Source organism: Mesoplodon densirostris, chromosome 18 (assembly GCF_025265405.1).
Source record: "Mesoplodon densirostris isolate mMesDen1 chromosome 18, mMesDen1 primary haplotype, whole genome shotgun sequence".
NCBI classification, from domain to species: Eukaryota; Metazoa; Chordata; class Mammalia; order Artiodactyla; family Ziphiidae; genus Mesoplodon; species Mesoplodon densirostris.
The window spans coordinates 52,971,327-52,989,980 of NC_082678.1; the positions used below are offsets into that span (position 1 = coordinate 52,971,327).

Genomic DNA, 18,654 nt, shown 5'->3' on the forward strand with positions numbered 1-18,654 from the left:
GGGTGGAAGGGAGGTATAGTGGATATGAATACAGGCTCTGGAGCCCTACTGGGTTTGAACTTGATGGATTCCTAAAACTCTCTATGCTTTGGTCTCCTGTCTGGTGGAATGGGGTTATTCATGGTCTTTATCTAGCAGGCAGACTAGTTGCATCCATGAGCCAAGCTGTGATGTGCTTAGAACAGCCCCTGACACATAAGAGCTCAGTGAATATTGCTTCTTGTTAACTATTACATTTAACTTCTTGTTAACTATTACAGAAGAAAGAGGAAGGTAGAATCAGGCCTGGTTGGTCTAAGGAATGTGCTGGCTGGGAAAACGGGATGGGGCTCCCCTGAGGCTCCGGTTCTGACCCCCCTCCCCTGCCCTGTTTCCTGTGTAGATGAGCAACAAGCGGTCCAACAGCTTCCGCCAGGCCATCCTGCAGGGCAACCGCAGGCTCTGCAGCAAGGCCCTGCTGGAGGAGAAGGGGCTGAACTTCTCCCAGCGACTGATCCGCCACGTGGCATACGAGACCCTGCCCCGGGAGATTGACCGCAAGTGGTACTACGACAGCTACACCTGCTGCCCACCGCCCTGGTTCATGATCACAGTAACACTGCTGGAGGCAAGGACGAGGGTTGGGGAGGGGCTGCTGGAGGGTCAAGAGGATATCTGAGGTCAAGTTGCTGCAAGTCAGGCCCTGTTACAGGGCACGCAAGTGTTGTTATAACCCCCAGACCATAGAGAGATTACAAAGCTCATTACCTTAAGCAATACGCCCTGCAGCAAAATCCCCATGTGACCACCTCCACCAAAAGCAACAGCAGCAAAAACAATGGCAGTAGTTCATTGATTGGGGGATTTAGCCAGGCTAACTCATTAAGACACCTTCTTTTAGTTCCTCCTGCAGTGAGTAACGTGGTCGAGTCAGGTGCTCCCCTGGGACACCTGTAAAGTAGGAATAACCAGACCTGCCCTCCTTTTCCCACAGGACTCCCCTATTTAGAGCCAGAGAACGGCAGGTGGTGCTTTCTGAACACAAAAGCATTGCACAAATACATATGGGAGGGAGCATATATGAACAGGTAGATGTGGGCTTCACGTATTTTGCAAGAACATTCTCCCCTTAGGAAATCATCCATATCTATTGTTATTCTAAAAGTCTCATGCTTATGCAGCAGAATCCAAAGTACCGCCTTCTGAATCAGCGCTCCTGTATGAGGAACTCTGAATGCTTTCTGCTCTTCAGCCCAAGAACCAGCGGGCCTCCCAACCCCAGCTCTTGAACGAACCGATGCTTGGCTTCCCTGGGGCGTTTTATAATCTCCATCGTTTCTCTTCCAGAACCAGGGGCCTACTTACCGCCCCTGCATATGTTCTTGTAAAGTTCCTGCCGAATCAAACTGCGGGATCATTATGCTTCATGGCGTCCCTCTTCTTTTTTTCTAAATCATAATATCTGGACTGCAGGCTAGAGCTCCTCTGTTGTTCTGGCTTCATCCAAGTACATGTGGAAGTTGTGATTTTTCTGAGATATTCTTGGACTTGTTTTCCAAGCGCTTACTGTGTTGGTCTATTTATTAACTTCTATTTGAGGACCAATAATAACAAGCTGTCTTGGAAGCTGTATTTGCTCCCAGGCCACCTGTACCCACGGTGTTAGGTGGACAGAATGGCTCCCAGAGAGCCCCGGGAATCCAGCTGCTGGGAGGCCTGAGCCGTTCCCAGGCTCAGCCCAGGAGGGCTTAGCCACACACTAATTACAGCTGCTTTCCCTCAGTGCATGCCTGCTTCTCACGTGCTTTATCAATTTTAAACCTCACGATCACCGTGGAAGTGTAAGAATTAGTATCCCCGTTTCCAGATGGGGAAACTGAGGACCAGTAAATTAAAATAATTTGCCCAAGGTCATCCAGAGGAGTCAGATCTTGTGTCCAGATTGGTTTCAGATTTTCAGAAACCTCAGCTGTGTAATCTCGAGCCACCAATCTAGAAGAAACTGGAAAATGATGAAGTAACTGTTTCAGAGTCCTTATACTAAAGCCCAAGGTTTTTGTTTTACATACAGTTCTAGTAACCTGGTTTTCTGAGTCCGTAACAGAGTGAACATGGTGGGAAGCTACTAGAAGGGGCCCCCTACCAACCAACAATAGGAAGTAAGAACCTTGTTGTAGTACCTGGTCAACAACGTGCTGACACCCAGGCATTGCGGGAGAGGACAAAAGAAAATGTAAAAGCAAACCTGAGTCGTAAAGAAACATGAGAATTTGGGACCATTTAGTATAGGAGCAAAATCCCTATCAATTACTGGAGAAGACATCACTCCTACAGCCCAGATCAATACCTGAGACATCCTTAAAATTAAGGGACATGAATTTTGCATTCTAGAAAGAGTTCCAGGGGACTTCCCTGGTGGCATGCTCCCAGTGAAGGGGGTCTGGGTTTTATCCCTGGTCAGGGAAGTAGATCCCACATACATGCCGCAACTAAGAGTTCACATGCCACAGCTAAGGAGCTGGCGAGCAGCAACTAAGGAGCCCACCTGCTGCAACTAAGACCCAGCGCAACCATATAAATAAATAATATTTAAAGAAAGAAAAAGAGTTCCAGGAAAAAATAGTTCAGATAAATACTCTCTTAGGGCTTAAACAAGTACACATCAGTCATCTTTAAAATTAACTTATGTGGGACTTACCCGGCGGTCCAGTGGTTAAGACTCCATGTTTCCACTGCAGGGGGCACAGGTTCAATCCCTGGTCGGGGAAGTTCCACATGACACACAGTGCAGCCAAAAAAAAAAAAAAAAAAGAACAATTATGTGAGGTGTTGGTGAGAATTCAAAGAAATTGAAACACTTGTGCACTGTTGGTGGGAATGGAAAATGGTACAGCCACTGTGGGAAACAGTATGGCAGTTCCTCAAAAAAATTAAACAGAATTACATGGTCCAGCAATTCCACTTCTGGGTGTATACCCAAAAGAATTGAAAACGGGGATTCAAAGAGATATTTGTACACCTGTGTTCATAGCGGCATTGTTCACAATAGCTAAAAGGTGGGAGCAACCCAAGTGTCCATTGACAGATGAATGGATAACAAAATGTGGTAGATACATACAGAGGATTATTAGGAAGGAAATTCTGACATGTATTACAACACGGCTGTACCTTGATGACATTATGCTGAGTGAAATAAACCAATCACAAAAGACAAATTCTGTATGATTCTACTTATATGCAGTCCCTGGAGTAGTCAAATTCATAGAAACAGAAAGCAGAATGGTGATTGCCAGGGGCTGGGAGGCAGGGAATGGGAATTAATGTTTAATGGGTATAGAGTTTTTTTCAGTTTTACGAGATGAAAAGAATCCTGTAAATGGATGTTGGTGATGGTTGCACATTATGAATGTATTTAATACCACTGAACTGTACACTTAAAATGGTTAAGATGGTAAATTTTACCTTATGTGTATTTTACCGCAGTTTTTTTTTTTTTTAATCAACTTATGTGGAATTGCCTCAGCCCCCAAGTGGGTATGTGAGTTATTATCAGAATTAAAGTTTAAAATCCTACAAACCCTTCCTGCTTAACACCGAGGAAATGTGGGCAGAGACCATGAGACCATTTTGTGAACATTTAACACAAAATAATCAAACAGAAGTGGGGCAAGAGATGGTGCAGGGCTAGCTTGGCTCTGGCTGTAGGGATGTCCCTCCTTCTCTGAGAAGGAAAGACGACAACTTCCGTAGAGATTCCAAATGTCAGCACAAGAGGGGTTCCTGGGCAGTTTCACACCTAGTAACAGGCTCTCTTCATCCTGTGCTCTCATCCAGGTTGCCTTTTTCCTCTATAATGGGGTGTCGCTGGACCAATTTGTGCTGCAGGTAACCCATCCACGATACCTGAAGAACTCACTGGTTTACCATCCACAGCTCCGAGCACAGGCTTGGCGTTACCTGACGTACATCTTCATGCATGCGGGGTGAGTACACTCTATCAAGAGTCCCTGTGGGAAAATAACTGGTCCAGAGAGCCTGGACTGAAATATATATATATATATTTTATCTACCTGGACACAGGATTTGAGGTGGCTTCTTGAAACTTACGTAATACCAAACTGTATGAGTAAATTATTAAGAGTGTATGGGAGGGGCTTCCCTGGTGGCACAGTGGTTGGGAGTCTGCCTGCCGATGCAGGGGACACAGGTTTGAGCCCTAGTCTGGGAAGATCCCACATGCCACGGAGCAACTAAGCCCGTGCGCCACAACTACTGAGCCTGCGCTCTAGAGCCCGTGAGCCACAACTCCTGAGCCCGTGTGCCACCACTACTGAATCCCGCGTGCCTAGAGCCTATGCTCCTCAACCAGAGAAGCCACCGCAATGAGAAGCATGTGCACCGCAATGAAGAGCAGCCCCCACTCGCTGCAACTAGAGAAAGCCTGTGTGCCCCAACGGAGACCCAAGGCAGCCAAAAATAAATAAATAAAATAAATAAATTTATTTAAAAACAAAGTGTATGGGAAAGGGAAAATAGAGAGAGGAAAATGCTAAAAAGCCAACAGAGAGCTTTTTAGCATATACACAGCATGTGATGCTATGTACTTGCTGTAAGTGGGTTATAAATTTATTCTGAACTTCCTAGCGGCCAAAGCAAAGAGGGAAATGTGGTCAGCCACCAGGTTCATTGTCCATAAACCATGTGTGTGAGTGCCCTATAAGTGAAATAAAGGACAGATTTATTGAAAGGAGGTCTCGCAATGTGGTGGCATGAGTCTTCTTGAGGAACTCTAGCAATACTTAAAGTTTCTGTTGGTAGAGCCATGTGGCCTCTTTTGGGGCCTGGAGTGCAATCAGTTCTCACTGGTACCTCCTACCCCATGGTAAGGACCAGGCGACCACCCAGGTCCAAGTCCCTTGAAGAGCACAGTCTTGGCTGGAGACTGTTTTTACATAGTAGAAGCATGGAGTTGGGAAATCAGAGTCCCCAGACACCAGACCTCTGTGGTGTCTTCTACAGACTTTTCTAGAGAAGTAAAGGAAAAGCCTGGAAAAGCCCTGTGGGTGCCTGTCCCTGGGGTTGCCAATGGGAAGAGGATTATCCCGGCCTGCATGGCTCTTTCCTTGGCAGAAGGACCCACAGTGGCCAAGAGGAAGCTCCACTGTGCGCCTCCCTTCCTGCTGAGCCTCCAAAGGGGGCACAAGAGCCACCCCCTAACTGGCTGCACGTGCTGGGAAAGGTGCTTTGGCGTGAGGAGACTTCTGGATGGTTGTTGATGGATGTCTCCACTCTGAGCCTGAGGGGATGGATGCCTTGCCTGCTGTGTCCCAGCTTCAACTTCACAGGCTGAGGGGCAGGGTCGGGGAGGCACTTCATGCTTCAGTCTCCTCATGAGCCAAGATCTGGACACAACAGGAACTGGAGGATAACTTTGATATACTAAGCTCTAACAGATATCTTTCATGCTTGCACTTGTTTGGAAAACATCTTTCTCTTTAAATATCAGTAGGTCTTACAATAGTGAGCCAGAGCGACTGAGTAGCCTGGATAATGGACCAGGTCCCACACATCAGAGCCCAGGGCCGTGGTCCCAACCTGACCACTAACCAGCTGTGTGACTTTAAGTCGGTCAGTGCCCCTCTCTGAGCCTCAGCTTCTTCTCTTGTGTCAACTGATGGAGTTGCTGCATCTTGACCGTTGTTAACCCCTTATTGGCAAGTGCAGACACTGCCAGTCACCACCCAGCCCTGTACCTGTGTTCCTGTCCCAGCTGACAGGGAGGGTGTAAGGAACACTCCAAAATGGTCTATCTGCATTGTAATTCCTTCCCCTCCACCCCCCAGACTGTGAGCTCCTCAAAGGCAGCTATAGGGTCTTTTTTTTTTAAATTTAATTTTGGCCACGCAGCATGGCTTGTGGGATCAAAATTCCCCAGCCAGGGATTGAACCTGGGCTACAGCAATGAAAGCACTGAATCCTAACCACTAGACCACCAGGGAACTCCCAGCTATAGGGTCTTGTTCACTACTGGATCCCCAGCGTCTTGGCATGCTAAATGAATGGATGAATGAATGTGATCTCTCTGTACAGGATAGAACACCTGGGACTCAACGTGGTGCTGCAGCTCCTGGTGGGGGTACCCCTGGAGATGGTGCACGGAGCAACCCGCATCGCGCTTGTCTATGTGGCTGGTGTCGTGGCAGGTAGGCAGGTGGGCCCCGTGTCCCCAGGGGTGAACCTCCCCAGGGCGGCTAGGAGACCCCATGAGGTCAAGCAAGCCCCAATTTCCGGAGGACCCTCACCATCCAGGCTCCTGACCACTAGGCTTGGCCTCCAGGCAAATCTCCCCACTTCCCTGGGGATACTGGAAAGGGAACTGCCACCCAGAGAGGGAGGCATGTGATGACAAAGGCGGGGAGAGCACAGGATTTGGAGCAGGCAGACTGACCAGAGTTTCGGTCTTCACACTGCCGTGTTGCAGCTGTGCGGACTTGGGGAAATGCCTTACCTTCTCTTGGCCCCGTTAAGCTTTAAGAGGGAACTGATGAGATCTGCCTGCCGGGCGTGAGGAGGGCGGAGTGAGGTGAAGGATGAAATAAACCGTGCAAGGGAGGTGAGATCCCTGTGGGGACATCCAAGGAGTGGGTGGAGCCAGGTACCTCCCCTGGCCAGGCCAGCACCTGTACCCTAAGGGGGATCTTGCCTCTGCCCGGGCTGGCCCTTGATTGACCCACGGCTGGCCGGAGAGAGTCTGGCCTGGGAGGTAGTGTGCACTCGTGCCAGCTGGAGGAGTCTGGGGCCCTGTCTGACTCAGGGCACGTGGCAGGTGATGATAGTGATCATTGTGGCCTTGAGGATAGTGGCCAGCCCCCTGTCCCCCTCCCCAGTGGCAGGGGAGGTGGACCGGGATGAGGTGGGGAGAGCAGAACAGGTTTCTGCAGGAAAAGTCTGCACCAACTGGGCTTCTTTCTGAACAGAGGGATCTCCATCGTGATGTTTCCAGCTTTATCGCTGGCTTTTTTCTTTACAAGGTTTGCCGCCTCAGCTCTTCCCCCCTTGACAGCTGTGCCCAGGGGAGCTTTGTGTGTACATTTAAGTAAGATCTTAATCCTTTCTGAGTGGCATTGAAGTTGTCATCAGGAGAGCAGGGCAGCGTCAGCCTTGTAAACAGTGGGCAGGCAGGGACCCTGGAAGTAAGTGGAATGACTTCAGGAATCAAAGAGGGAAGGGTCCCACCCCCACCCCCACCCCCCCATCCCATGAGAGGCTGGTCTGCTAGTTCGTGAACCCTCAGCCTGGGAGATTGGCCCAGCGCTGTCTCCTTCACTCCTGTGCTGAGGTTAAAAACTTGGCCACCTTGGACAGCACTCACTCCAGCTTCTCCCAGAATCCAGCACCTTCTGCACCCTTGAAAAAAGGTCTGATGAACATCTCTGTGTGCCGGACTTCCTTAGCCACTGACACACCCCTGAGTGTCGACATCTGGGGATTTAGAGCCTCATTTTCCATACCTACATACGCAGAGACCCAGATGGTTAATGGCGAGGAACGGGAAAGATGCTCGTAACACTTGCAGTTGGTAGTTAATTAGATGGGAGAGCCAGTAACCTAGAAGACAGACATAGATTCAAGATGACTCAGGCCTCGCCCAAACCAGACGACACCCAGCGGGAAGACAGTGCAGGTATCACTTCCCAGTGATGCCAGTGCAGAAGGAGATGGTGTAAAGGCAGATGGGGGCTTTCCAACTAAACCTGAGGGTGTGGGGCTGTATTGCAAAGCAAATGACACGCACTGTTCTATCTGAGTCATTGATTCAGAGCAGAGGGCATTCTGGTCACCGCATATCAAATCGCTGATCTCCAGGACTGAGTTGATTGACCTGCCTGTACCCCTTCTTTCCTCTCTGCTCTGTGTGCATCCCTCCTCAGAGAGGGGGGCCCGTTCAGACAGCCAGACCCCGACCGGATAGCCAATAGTTATCAGGTGCCTGTCCTGTGCAGGCTGTATTTAATCCCCACGACAACTCCATGAGGCAGGAACTGTTAACTCTCCATCTGTTACAGATACAGAAACCGAGACTTAGGGATGCTAAGTGACTTGCTTAGGAAGATACAGTCATAAGTGGTGGAGCTGGGCTCTGATCCAGGCTATCTGACCTCAAAGGCTGTGCTCTAACGCTGTCATAGTGTTACGAGAATTAAAAGGCAGGCCTTAACCTTTATGCACATAATTTGTCAGAAACCAAGGGAGGTCTTAATAGACATGGACCCCTGCCCTCTAATTCCTGCCCAATGAAAATATTCCAAATCCAAGGCCATCGCATTTTGTAACGATAATAACTAACCTCTGCTGAGTGTGTCTAGTAGTCCAGGTATGTGATAAATGGTTCACACGTATGTTATCTGCTCTTCTCATCACAACATTCCTATGAGGTAGGTGCTGACACCCCCATTTTATAGGCAGTTCAAAGAGGTAAAATCAACTCTATTTGCTCAGCCAAGAAGCCCTAGAACTGGAGTGGAAACCCTTCCTCCGCCCGGGGCTTCTAGCCAGTGCTTGAAGTCAACATGCATCTCACTTCCGGCTAATGATTACAGGGCTGAGTTTAAATACTTTAAGATCCAGTCTCTTCGCTGCTCTGCCCAGCTTTATGATAGATTATATAGATCAGAAGCGATGGATGCATCCCCAGAGCCTAGCACAGGGTTTGGTACATGGTAAGCAACAAATATTTGTAAACGAAGTGAAAGAGTACATACATAAATAAAGTTGTACTGCTTAAAGGTAGATGTTCTGCCAATTTTTATTTGGATTTGTTTGGGTTTTTTTTTAATGACTAAGGGAGATGCTGGAGAACACCTGCTGTAAATTTTCCAGGCTAAAATTATCGCAGCTGTGCATTATGGCAAAGTCACCAATTCATCCCCGTGCTGGCATGGACCCAGGGTTTTGGGGGAAAATTCATAGCCCTGACTAGCACTGATCCTTTGGTTTGTCTGCTGTGTACAGGTGTGGCGTGTCACTCCGGCTTGCCTTTCTCTCCCCGTCCTCTGCCCCCATGACCTCCAGGAGTTCACACTGGCCTTTATTGAACTGTGATCCATTCAGTTCATCGGGAATCCTGCCTGGCCCTGGCTTTCTGTCCTGAGATGACCTGTCTTACTTTATTGATATGAATACATACATTTATACTTGACCTCTCTTAGTCCCTATAGTCCAGGGCTAATCTGCAGTCGCTTAAGGAAAGTCTTTCTACCACAAATGGAGGGCAGGTGGATCCAGATTGTCACCTTCCAGATTCTAGAACCAGGATCCAAACCTCAGACCCTGGATCTTAGGCCAAGACTTGGATTATTGTATTTCTGATCTGGAAGGAACCCTTGAGATGCCCTCCAGTGGGGGGCAAACTTTACTCCCCAGGTCCCAGAGCAGCTCTCTGCACCATGGGGTAGGGGTGTGAGTCAGGTGTCTTTGAAAACAGTGTCTCCCTGCTCAAAAGTTAGAAAGCCTTAGACTAACCTCCTCATTTCACAGATGTGAAAACTGAAGCCCAAAGAATGCAGGAGCTGTGCCCAGGGCCACAGAAGTAGCCAGTCACGCCCCCATCCCATAATCTTGCCACAATCCAGACTGGCCTCTGGTCCTGGGGTCAGGACTCTCATCCATCGTCAGGGTGAGGGAAAGGTCAGTGCACGGAAGCTGGACCCTGGGGGCTTCTCTGCCGCCTCCCTGTCCTGGTGCATCCCACCGGGGAGGCCGAGGGAGCAGAATCTGGCCCGGTTTGTGGGGACTCACGTGGAGGAAAGAGGCCAGCCCCAAGGAGGCTGGGGCTTCCTCTGTCCAGACGGTAATTACTGGGCAGCCAGCCCTGTGCAGCCTTTGCAGCCAGCCCTGCCGCCAGGGAGGGTGAGAGCGTGGGAATCCTTTGTCATGCAGATCCCGCTGCCTGCCCGTTGGCCACCCTGGGATTTTTTTTTTTTTTTTCTTTTTCCTGTTATATAGGGCTGACCCCAAGGCTAGGCAGTTAAAAAAAAAAAAAAGAAAGTTATCTGACAGTAGATCAATACCTAATTAAAGCCAGAGGGAAAGCGTGAAAGGGGAGAAGAAAGATTTATAGTTGCCCTGGGAGGGGAGAAGGACTTCGGTGCCCTTAGCTCGTGACAGTTTGTATTTTCCTGAGAGACGACATTCCCCTTGAGGCTAAGAATCTGTTGTGGGGATCTCTTCCTCCAAGGATCTCAGTGAGCCAGGAAGCCTTGAGAGTGGTCTGGGGGTGGCGGCACGCCAGGGAGAAGGCACATGACGTGGCAGGGGCCTCTCCACGCCCAGGGTGTCCGGCACGCTGGTTCCCGGGCTGGGCCATGCCTTGCCTCCTGCTAAGCAGTGAACCCTCCTCCACCCCTGTAGGGCCTGCAGAATCTGGCCTTCTGCCTGGCCCTCTTCTCTCCACCCAGGCAGCAGCTAACCGGCTCCTGAGCCTGCAGACATTTTCCAGCGGTGATTTCTGCACACTCACCCAGGCCAGCCACCTCTCATCCTCTGAGCCCTGGGTTCTAACTCCCAGTTATTTTTAGTCTCCTGTGTCCTTCCCTGAAAGCCAAAGCATTGATCACACTTAAATGAGACCAGAGCAACACATTTCCCATCTTCTTCTCTGCCCAGCTTCCCTCCCAGGATGAAAGTTCATCATCCCCCGGACCAAGCGTCTCTACCATTCCTTTCCCCCAGAGGGTATGACATCATCTTTCTCTCTTCCCCCGGGACTTCTCAAGGACGTTTTTTCCTCCGAAGAAGCCCCGCTCTGGAGATCCTGTTGGCCTGTTGTCATTTCACTCGGTGGGAGGTGATGCTAGGCAGGTTTTTGGATGCGATTGAGGAGAAAGAGCGAGGGTAGAGGGTGGAGGTTGACCTCTGACCCAGCCTGGGGCGTGGCTGCTAGAGAGGCTGAGAGCACCGGGCTCTGCGTCAGGCAGACCTGGACTGGTATCCTGGCTCCCGCCCTCCCGACCAGGTGACTCTGGGCTCAGCCTCCTCCTGTCTGCACTGAGGCTACTAGTACCTCTGCCTCAGAGGGTGGGCTTGAGGGTCAAAGGGAAGGATGTCTGTAAAGCGCTTGGCCGGTGTCTGACACACGCTGCCCCATAAGGGGTGGCTGTTTGTGCAAGCACTACTGCTACTATTCTTGTCGTTGCTCGGAACCCTGAGATGGCCCAAGGGGAGGCTGGAGGGCCAGGCAGATGATCTTCCCAGCTGTAAAAGGAGAAGTTTGAACCAAATGGTTCTTTCAGCCATAAGTGAATCTTCTAGGAAGCTCCGAGGTGACACGGGATCAAGGGAGGAAGAGAGCGAGCCTCTTGCTCTGGGGTCTCAGCCCCGAGGCTGCAGCCTCCGAGGGCCTGGGACTGGGGTGGGAAGCCGACTCCAGCATCCTTGAGTTCTCCGTCTCTCTCTGTACCAGGGTCCTTGGCGGTGTCTGTGGCTGACATGACCGCACCAGTGGTGGGCTCCTCTGGAGGGGTGTATGCGCTTGTCTCTGCCCATCTGGCCAACATCGTGATGGTGAGCACCCCCTGTCCCAGCAACCCTCTCTTGGCCTCCCCTGTGCTGTCACTGGGCCTGGCGTTAATCTGTTGGAGCCGGGTTTTAGATCCTCCTCCACGCTCCAGCCCGGGCTTGGCAAGCACCAGGTGGCCTTGGCCAGTAGCTGAGTTCAAGGACACTCCTCACCCTCTGCCGGGATACTTCCAGTGGGGCCCTTCCATATATGATTCATATTTTCTCCAGCCATGGCTTTGCCCATCTTCCTAGTCCAACTGTTTGCTACTCAGTGACTTTAAAAAGTTTAAATCCTTGACCACTAGCATGCGTCGTAATTGTAACTTGTTGTTTGTCATTGGTTGTTAAAAGTAAGGGGATCTTAGGGACTTCCCTGGTGGCACAGTGGTTAAGAATCCGCCTGCCAATGCAGGGGACATGGGTTTGAGCCCGGGTCCGGGAAGATCCCACATGCCTCAGAGCAACTAAGCCCGTGTGCCACAACTACTGAGCCTGTGCTCTACAGCCCGTGAGCCACAACTACTGAGCTTGCATGCCACAACTACTGAAGCCCACGCGCCGAGAGACCATACTCCACAACAAGAGAAGCCACAGCAATGAGAAGCCTGCGTACCGCAACGAAGAGTAACCCCCACTCACCACAACTAGAGAAAGCCCGCGTGCAGCAACAAAGACCCAAAGCAGCCAAAAATTAAAAAAAAAAAAGGAAAAAGTAAAGGGATCTTACAGATGATCTCACCAAAAGTCCCAAACAGGAAAGAAGGCTCTGGGAGGTTAAGTGATTTGTCCAAAGCCACAATCAAATTTGTGGCAAAATGGGGACTTGAACCCACATCTCCTGGCAATCATTCTAGTGTCGCTCTCCTCCACCAGCCCCTCAAAGCGACTGGACACCGTCATTCCATTTCTCTTGCTTTTCCTTGCCTTTTCCTGAAAGGCAATCTAGTGTAACTAGCTAAGAGCAGGAGCTGTTATTCCTCCTAGATCTGAATCCCAGCTACCCATTTCCTAAAGAGTGACCTTGGGCAAATGACTTTACTGCTTTGTGCCTCAGTGTCTACATCTGTGAAATGGGATGAGATGGGATCAGTGACATAAAGTGAAAATAACCACTCAGTATAAGTGTGAACTGAATTCCTGACTCCCCACAGAAGAGGCCGGGGTAGACTCAGAACAGAGACAGGATCTTCAAGGCAAGCAATTGGAAGCCATCTGATAGTCTCAGAGGAGGTCAAGACGGCTTCCTTGTTTTAGAAGCAGTCTGAAGTTTGGAGGCTGAAAGAGGAGTCACTGGCAGTGCTTGGCTTACCCTGCCTGATGCCCCCACTGGCCCAGGAGCCTCCAGGCAGAGCCCAGATCTTACTCATCTTTTCCCCAGTGCCTGGACTAGGGCTGGACACATGGCAGAGGGTGCCCACTAAATTGGGGGGAAGGAGGGAGGGAAGGGCCGGAGGGAGGGCAGGAGGGCAGGAGGGACTGTCAGGAAAGGAGTAGCTTCTCTTTGGGGTCTTCTTGCTCTCACCTCTCTCCTCCATCACTGTCTTCACCCACGCGGCAGATGTGTGAATGCTCAGTGACAGTTTATGGAGTTCTTGGAAACACGAGTCTTAACCACTGGACCTCCAGGGAAGCCCCACCCCCAGTTCTTCATTATTATTGCCACTGTCACCTGGCCTGCTCCTCAGCACCGTCCCCTTTCTTTGCACCAAAGGCCCCTCTGTACACTGAGAGAGAAAGAGAGCTGCAGCAGGGGCGGCTGGGTGTGTGACAGTGTGTTTACACACGGGGTGCTTGGCTTGGTCTGCTAAACACCTGGGAGCCCAGGGCCGCCTCACATGGCCCTTTAAATGGGTCATTCCGTATCAGTGCCACAGCTTTCCCCAGACACAGCTTTTCCTCTGAATTCTGCTTCTGCCACTCCCCCCTCCCCCTGCCCCAATTCCTTTCTGCAGGGGGAGGAAAGGCCACCCTCCCCCTCCCCTTCCCCCCAAGGTGCATCTGTGTATGAAGGGGATAAGCCAGCACAACTAAGAAAGAAGAGGTAAACAGGACTTCATAACGATGACCTTTTGCACCCCTTCCCACCGCCTGGGAAGCAGCCCCGATGCCCCAGAAGTTCCTGTGGTGAGGGCAGACCACCTCTAGGACCCTGGACCGAGGGCTGGGGCATGGGGTTGAGGAGGGGGGTGGGAGAGCAGTTTTCTTCCAGTTTATGTTTCTTTCTGCAAGTAGCCTGTGGCTGTGCAGATGAGCTGTCCCACCCAAGAGCCCAGCGATCTTCCAGAAGGACGTGGCTTTCCCTGACCAACGGGGAGCTTTGGGGTCCCCTGGAGTGTGACATAAGGTAGCCTTTCCCTTAGAAAGTTGTGTGGTGCTTATTGGACAGTGAAAAACACTCACTTCCTCCTTAGAAGGTCAGTTTCCTTTCATCAAGAGGCTGCCTTTACCCAGGCTAGCTCAGTGCCCAGCAATTCAGAGATACATTAGGACACACCATATGAAATTACCATTTCTGTGGGTCAGAAGCATTTAAGCATTGGCAGTTTCATGTGGTTCAACCTAACAGATAGACCATCGATTTTTTTTTTTCCCCCAGAATGTTAGCAAATATACGGAGAGAGTTCTTTTTTTAAAAAAAATGTTTATTTTATATTGGAGTATAGTTGATTTACAGTGTTATGTTAATTTCAGGAGTACAGCAGGGACTTCCCTGGCTGTCCAGTGGTTAAGACTCTACACTTCCACTGCAGGGGCCAGGGGTTCGATCCCTGGTCGGGAAACTAAGATCCCACATTCCACTCGGCCAAAAAAAAAGAGTACAGTAAAGTGACTTATTTATACATATACATATATCTGTTCTTTTTCAGATTCTTTTCCCATATAGGTTATTACAAAATATTGAGTAGAGTTCCCTGTGCTATATAGTAGGTCCTTGTTCATTATCTATTTTATATATAGTAGTGTGTATATGTTTAGACTATTAATTTTTAATTCCAAAATGAAGACTTGTCTGTGTGTCCCAATAAAGCACCTCATCAGAACAAAAAGGAAAAAGAACATGCACTTGACATCCAGGAAATCTGGATTTGAGGACTGGTATCACCATGTTAATAACTGTGAGTTCCTTAACTTCTCAGGGACTCTGTTCTGTCATCTGGAATGCCTTCTTCACAAGGTAGTTGTGAGAAAGACATGAAAAAATTGGATGTGAAAATGTTTTTCATGTGACAAATCACCAGACAGCTGGGAGACCCTGTATGTATATGTGTGTATTTATATATATATATATATTTTTTGTGTGTGTGTGTGGCGGGGAGGGGTGTGGTACACGGGCCTCTCACTGTTGTGGCCTCTCCCGTTGCGGAGCACAGGCTCCGGACGCTCAGGCTCAGTGGCCATGGCTCACGGGCCCAGCCGCTCTGCGGCATGTGGGATCTTCCCAGACCGGGGCACGAACCTGTGTCCCCTGCATCGGAAGGCGGACTCTCAACCACTGCTCCACCAGGGAAGCCCTATATATTTTTATACATATAATTCTTTATCTTTATAAATTCCACCTGATATCTGTACAGAGAATAATCTGAAAATGTGTCCTTTATGCTTCAGATGCATAACAATGTTGAACACTTCTGTTCTCAGGACTCTAAGTGAGAGATTCTGCCTTAAATGAAAGTGTGTCTTATTTTTCATAAAAAACACTCTGAGTTTCAAAATGCTTGTTTACATCAAAGGAATAAATCTAGAAAATATTTCAGCAAATGATCTGGCTGGCATTAAAGACCTGTAATCAAGACTTCTTATTTTAAATTCTAGCAGTATAAAGACACACATAATTGAATAATTTATTAATTGCCTTTTGCTGGGGCCCATAGGGCAGAGTTTCATTTTTATTTATTTATTTTTAAAAATTTATTTATTTTATTTTATTATTTATCTTTGGCTGCATTGGGTCTTTGTTGCTGCACGTGGGCTTTCTCTAGTTGCGGCGAACGAGGGCTATTCTTCGTTGCAGTGCGCAGGCTTCTCATTGCGGTGGCTTCTCGTTGTGGAGCACGGGCTCTAGGCTCACGGGCTTCAGTAGTTGTGGCACACGGACTCAGTAGTTGTGGCTCGCAGACTCTAAAGTGCAGGCTCAGTAGTTGTGGCTCGCGGGCTTAGTTGCTCCGTGGCACGTGGGATCTTCCCAGACCAGGGCTCAAACCCGTGTCCCCTTCACTGGCAGGCGGATTCTTAACCACTGCGCCACCAGGGTAGCCCTCATTTTTAAATATACGAGATATTTTCTTTAACTTTGCCCCATATGATAGTTGTTTTTCTAAAACATTTGAGATCTAAATTTTCGCAAATGGAACCATACTGTCAAAGCACAAGGAAAGATTGTTGTCGAAAAGTCACAGAAGATTTCTGTTATAAGGTTCATTTTATTAAGTAAAAATCCTTCTGTAGGATTTTTACTTAATAAAATGTAATTTTATCTGTGTCATGTTTTCTTTTTTATCTGTGTCACGCTTTCCTTGTTTTCTGTGTTGGGTTTTCTTGAAGTGATTTGACAAGAAATTGTTTCCACTGGGGTTATGTAAAGCTGTCTGGGAACAGAACCTCTCTCGCTTGGGTTTCAGCCTCTCAGCTCTTGACTGGCTGGGTGAGCAAGATGCCGAGGGGACTGGTTACTGCCTTGTTTGCCATTGGTGAGTTACCATCTCACCCTGTGAGGCTCTGGTAGAGAATGAAATTAAAGGACCTGAAAAAAGTTTATATTCCCCAGGGGCCTGCAGGCTTTTCAACATTTATAGCAGCAGCAGCGCCGTCTCTGTGTGAGATTTTTTTCCTTCTCTCCTGTTGTTTCACTGTGCTTATTTTATTGGAGGGAATAATGGGCAGGAGGGGGGGAGATGAGGCAGCTGGTGGAAAGGAGTGACTTTCTAGTTTAACCCCTCAGCTGCTGGGAGGCTGCTCATTTACTGATGTTTGCTCAGCTCTGGGGGCAGCCAGCATAGACAGACAGAATGTGACCCTGTCTTGGAAGTGTGGGCGGACAGAGCCCTGGACTGGGAACCCTGTCAAGCTCGACATTAACTCACTGTGACCTTACACTTGCCCTCCTGGACCCTCAAGTGCAGATCAGAGGGCGGGTGACTGGATCAGCTTGGCAAACTCCAGTGCCTTCCAGGGCTGGGCAGGTATGGTAGATGAAGCTGGTCCTGGGAGCCATGTTGCAAAACTGGAGCTCCCCGGCCTCCTCCAAGGTCATGGAGAGTCTGAAGCTTCTTTAAAAAATTTTTTTTTTATTTTTATACAATTTTTAAAGGTTACTTTCCATTTATAGTTATAACAGAATATCGGCTATATTATACAATACATCCTTCAGCCTGTCTTACCCCCTAGTAGTTTGTACCTCCCACTCCCCCCTCCCTATATTTCCCCTCCCCCCCCTCACTGGTAACCACTCATTTGTTCTCTGTGTTATATTCACTAGTTGGTTGAAGTTTTTAGATTCCACATGTAAGTGATATCATACAGTGTTTGTCTTTCTCTGTCTGACTTAGCAGAGATTCTGAAGTTTTAAAGCCGCTCTGCAGGGCAAACTCACCATCTTTGCCCCAGGTCCAGATACTATCAGGCACTTAGATGACCCTTACCACGTGCCAGACAGCGTTCTTCTTTACACACATTAATTCATTTCACCTTCGCAACAAACCATGAGGTGAGTAATGAGTTAGGTACTGTTGTCATCTCAGATTTACACACGAGGACACTAGAAAAAAGGAATTCTGAGCCACCACACCAGTGGTCTTGCCAGACCAAAAATGCAGACAGTGCTTTTTTAGACAGATCCCAGGTAGGGCCCAGAGGGGCCTGGACCTCAGCTGAAGGAGAGAGCGGCCAGTACATTCTAGACTTACTCTGCCAGATACTGTCACTCAGAACACAGTGAAAGAGACTTCAGGTAAAATATTCAGAGGGTTTTTATGAGGAAAAGGGATCTTAGAAGTGTTCTATACCCATATGAATCGCCATCTGTCCACAGAACTCTTTCTATTTTGCAAAACAAAAACTCGATACCCATTTAATAACTTCCATTCCTCCCTCCCCCAGCTCCTGGAAACCCCTATTCTACTTTCTGTTTCCATGAATTTGACTACCTCTGTAGTCTGTACCTTGTACAAGTGGAATCAAACACTGTTTGTCTTTTTGTGAGTGGCTTATTTCACTTAGCGTAATGTCTTCAAGGTTCATTCAAGTTGTAGCGTGTGTCTTAATTTCCTTCCTTTTGAAGGCTGAGTACTATTCCATTGTGTGGATATACCACCTTCTGTTTCTCTATTCACCCATCCATGGACGCTTGGCTGGCTTCCACTTTTTTGGCTGTTGTGAATAACACTGCTGTGAACATGGGTGTCACATTTAAGGGAGAATGACGACCCATGGGTGGACCTCACAGGGAGACAAAGCCTGGCCGGACAATAGCAGGACGAACTTTTCAGTGATTGGGGCCCCTTCACGGGGCTGCTTCAGGAGGTGCTGAGTTCCCGGTCACAGGGGCTGGAGGGCCATTTTGTCAGCTTCTTGGCAGGGGTGTCCCTTTGGGTGGAGATGGCCCATCAGGTGACTCCCAAGGACCCTCCCGTCCTTGGGCTTCATCTTGGAGAGGAGCTGAGGGGCCACCGACCTTCGGCCAGATGAGCTAGCTCGGATTAGGTGGCCAGATCCGGTGGAGGGCACCAACTCCCGTTTTGTTGCCTGTCTCCCAGCGAGGGTCCCCTGTGGGCAGACGCCAGCAGGTGACAACGTTGTCCTGCCGTCTGCTCCTTAGCACAGAACATGTCAGCAAGCAGAGATTAGACTCCCCCACCTAAAGAGGGGCCGTGTGTCACTCACCTCGCCTTTTTTGAGGTTCAGGTCACTGAGGAATAATAGGGAATAATAGGGAGGCAAAGGGCAAGAAGCCGAACGTGGCAGGATTTCTCTGTCTTTTTGGCAGCTTCCCGGCATCCTGCTTGGTCCACTGAAGCTTCCATAGACATTATTGTGCATGCCAGTGTTCAGGGCCTCTGTCAAGTTTCACGCATGGGTCCCCCAATGTCAAAGGAGTTCAAGACGTGCCCCTGAGCTGGG

The 18,654-nt window shown here is 49.1% G+C and overlaps 1 protein-coding gene across 4 annotated transcripts in view; it reads left to right on the forward strand.

Moving 5' to 3' along the window:
* The window catches only part of RHBDL3 (rhomboid like 3), a 45,471-nt gene that overhangs the window by 19,133 nt on the left and 7,684 nt on the right, over nucleotides 1–18,654 (forward strand). For all 4 annotated transcript variants that reach the window (XM_060080909.1, XM_060080912.1, XM_060080910.1 and 1 more), the window contains 4 exons: nucleotides 383–607; nucleotides 3,814–3,962; nucleotides 6,070–6,182; nucleotides 11,441–11,541. In XM_060080909.1, coding sequence (XP_059936892.1) covers nucleotides 383–607; nucleotides 3,814–3,962; nucleotides 6,070–6,182; nucleotides 11,441–11,541 — 588 coding nt within the window. The remainder of the gene's footprint in view (nucleotides 1–382; nucleotides 608–3,813; nucleotides 3,963–6,069; nucleotides 6,183–11,440; nucleotides 11,542–18,654) is intronic.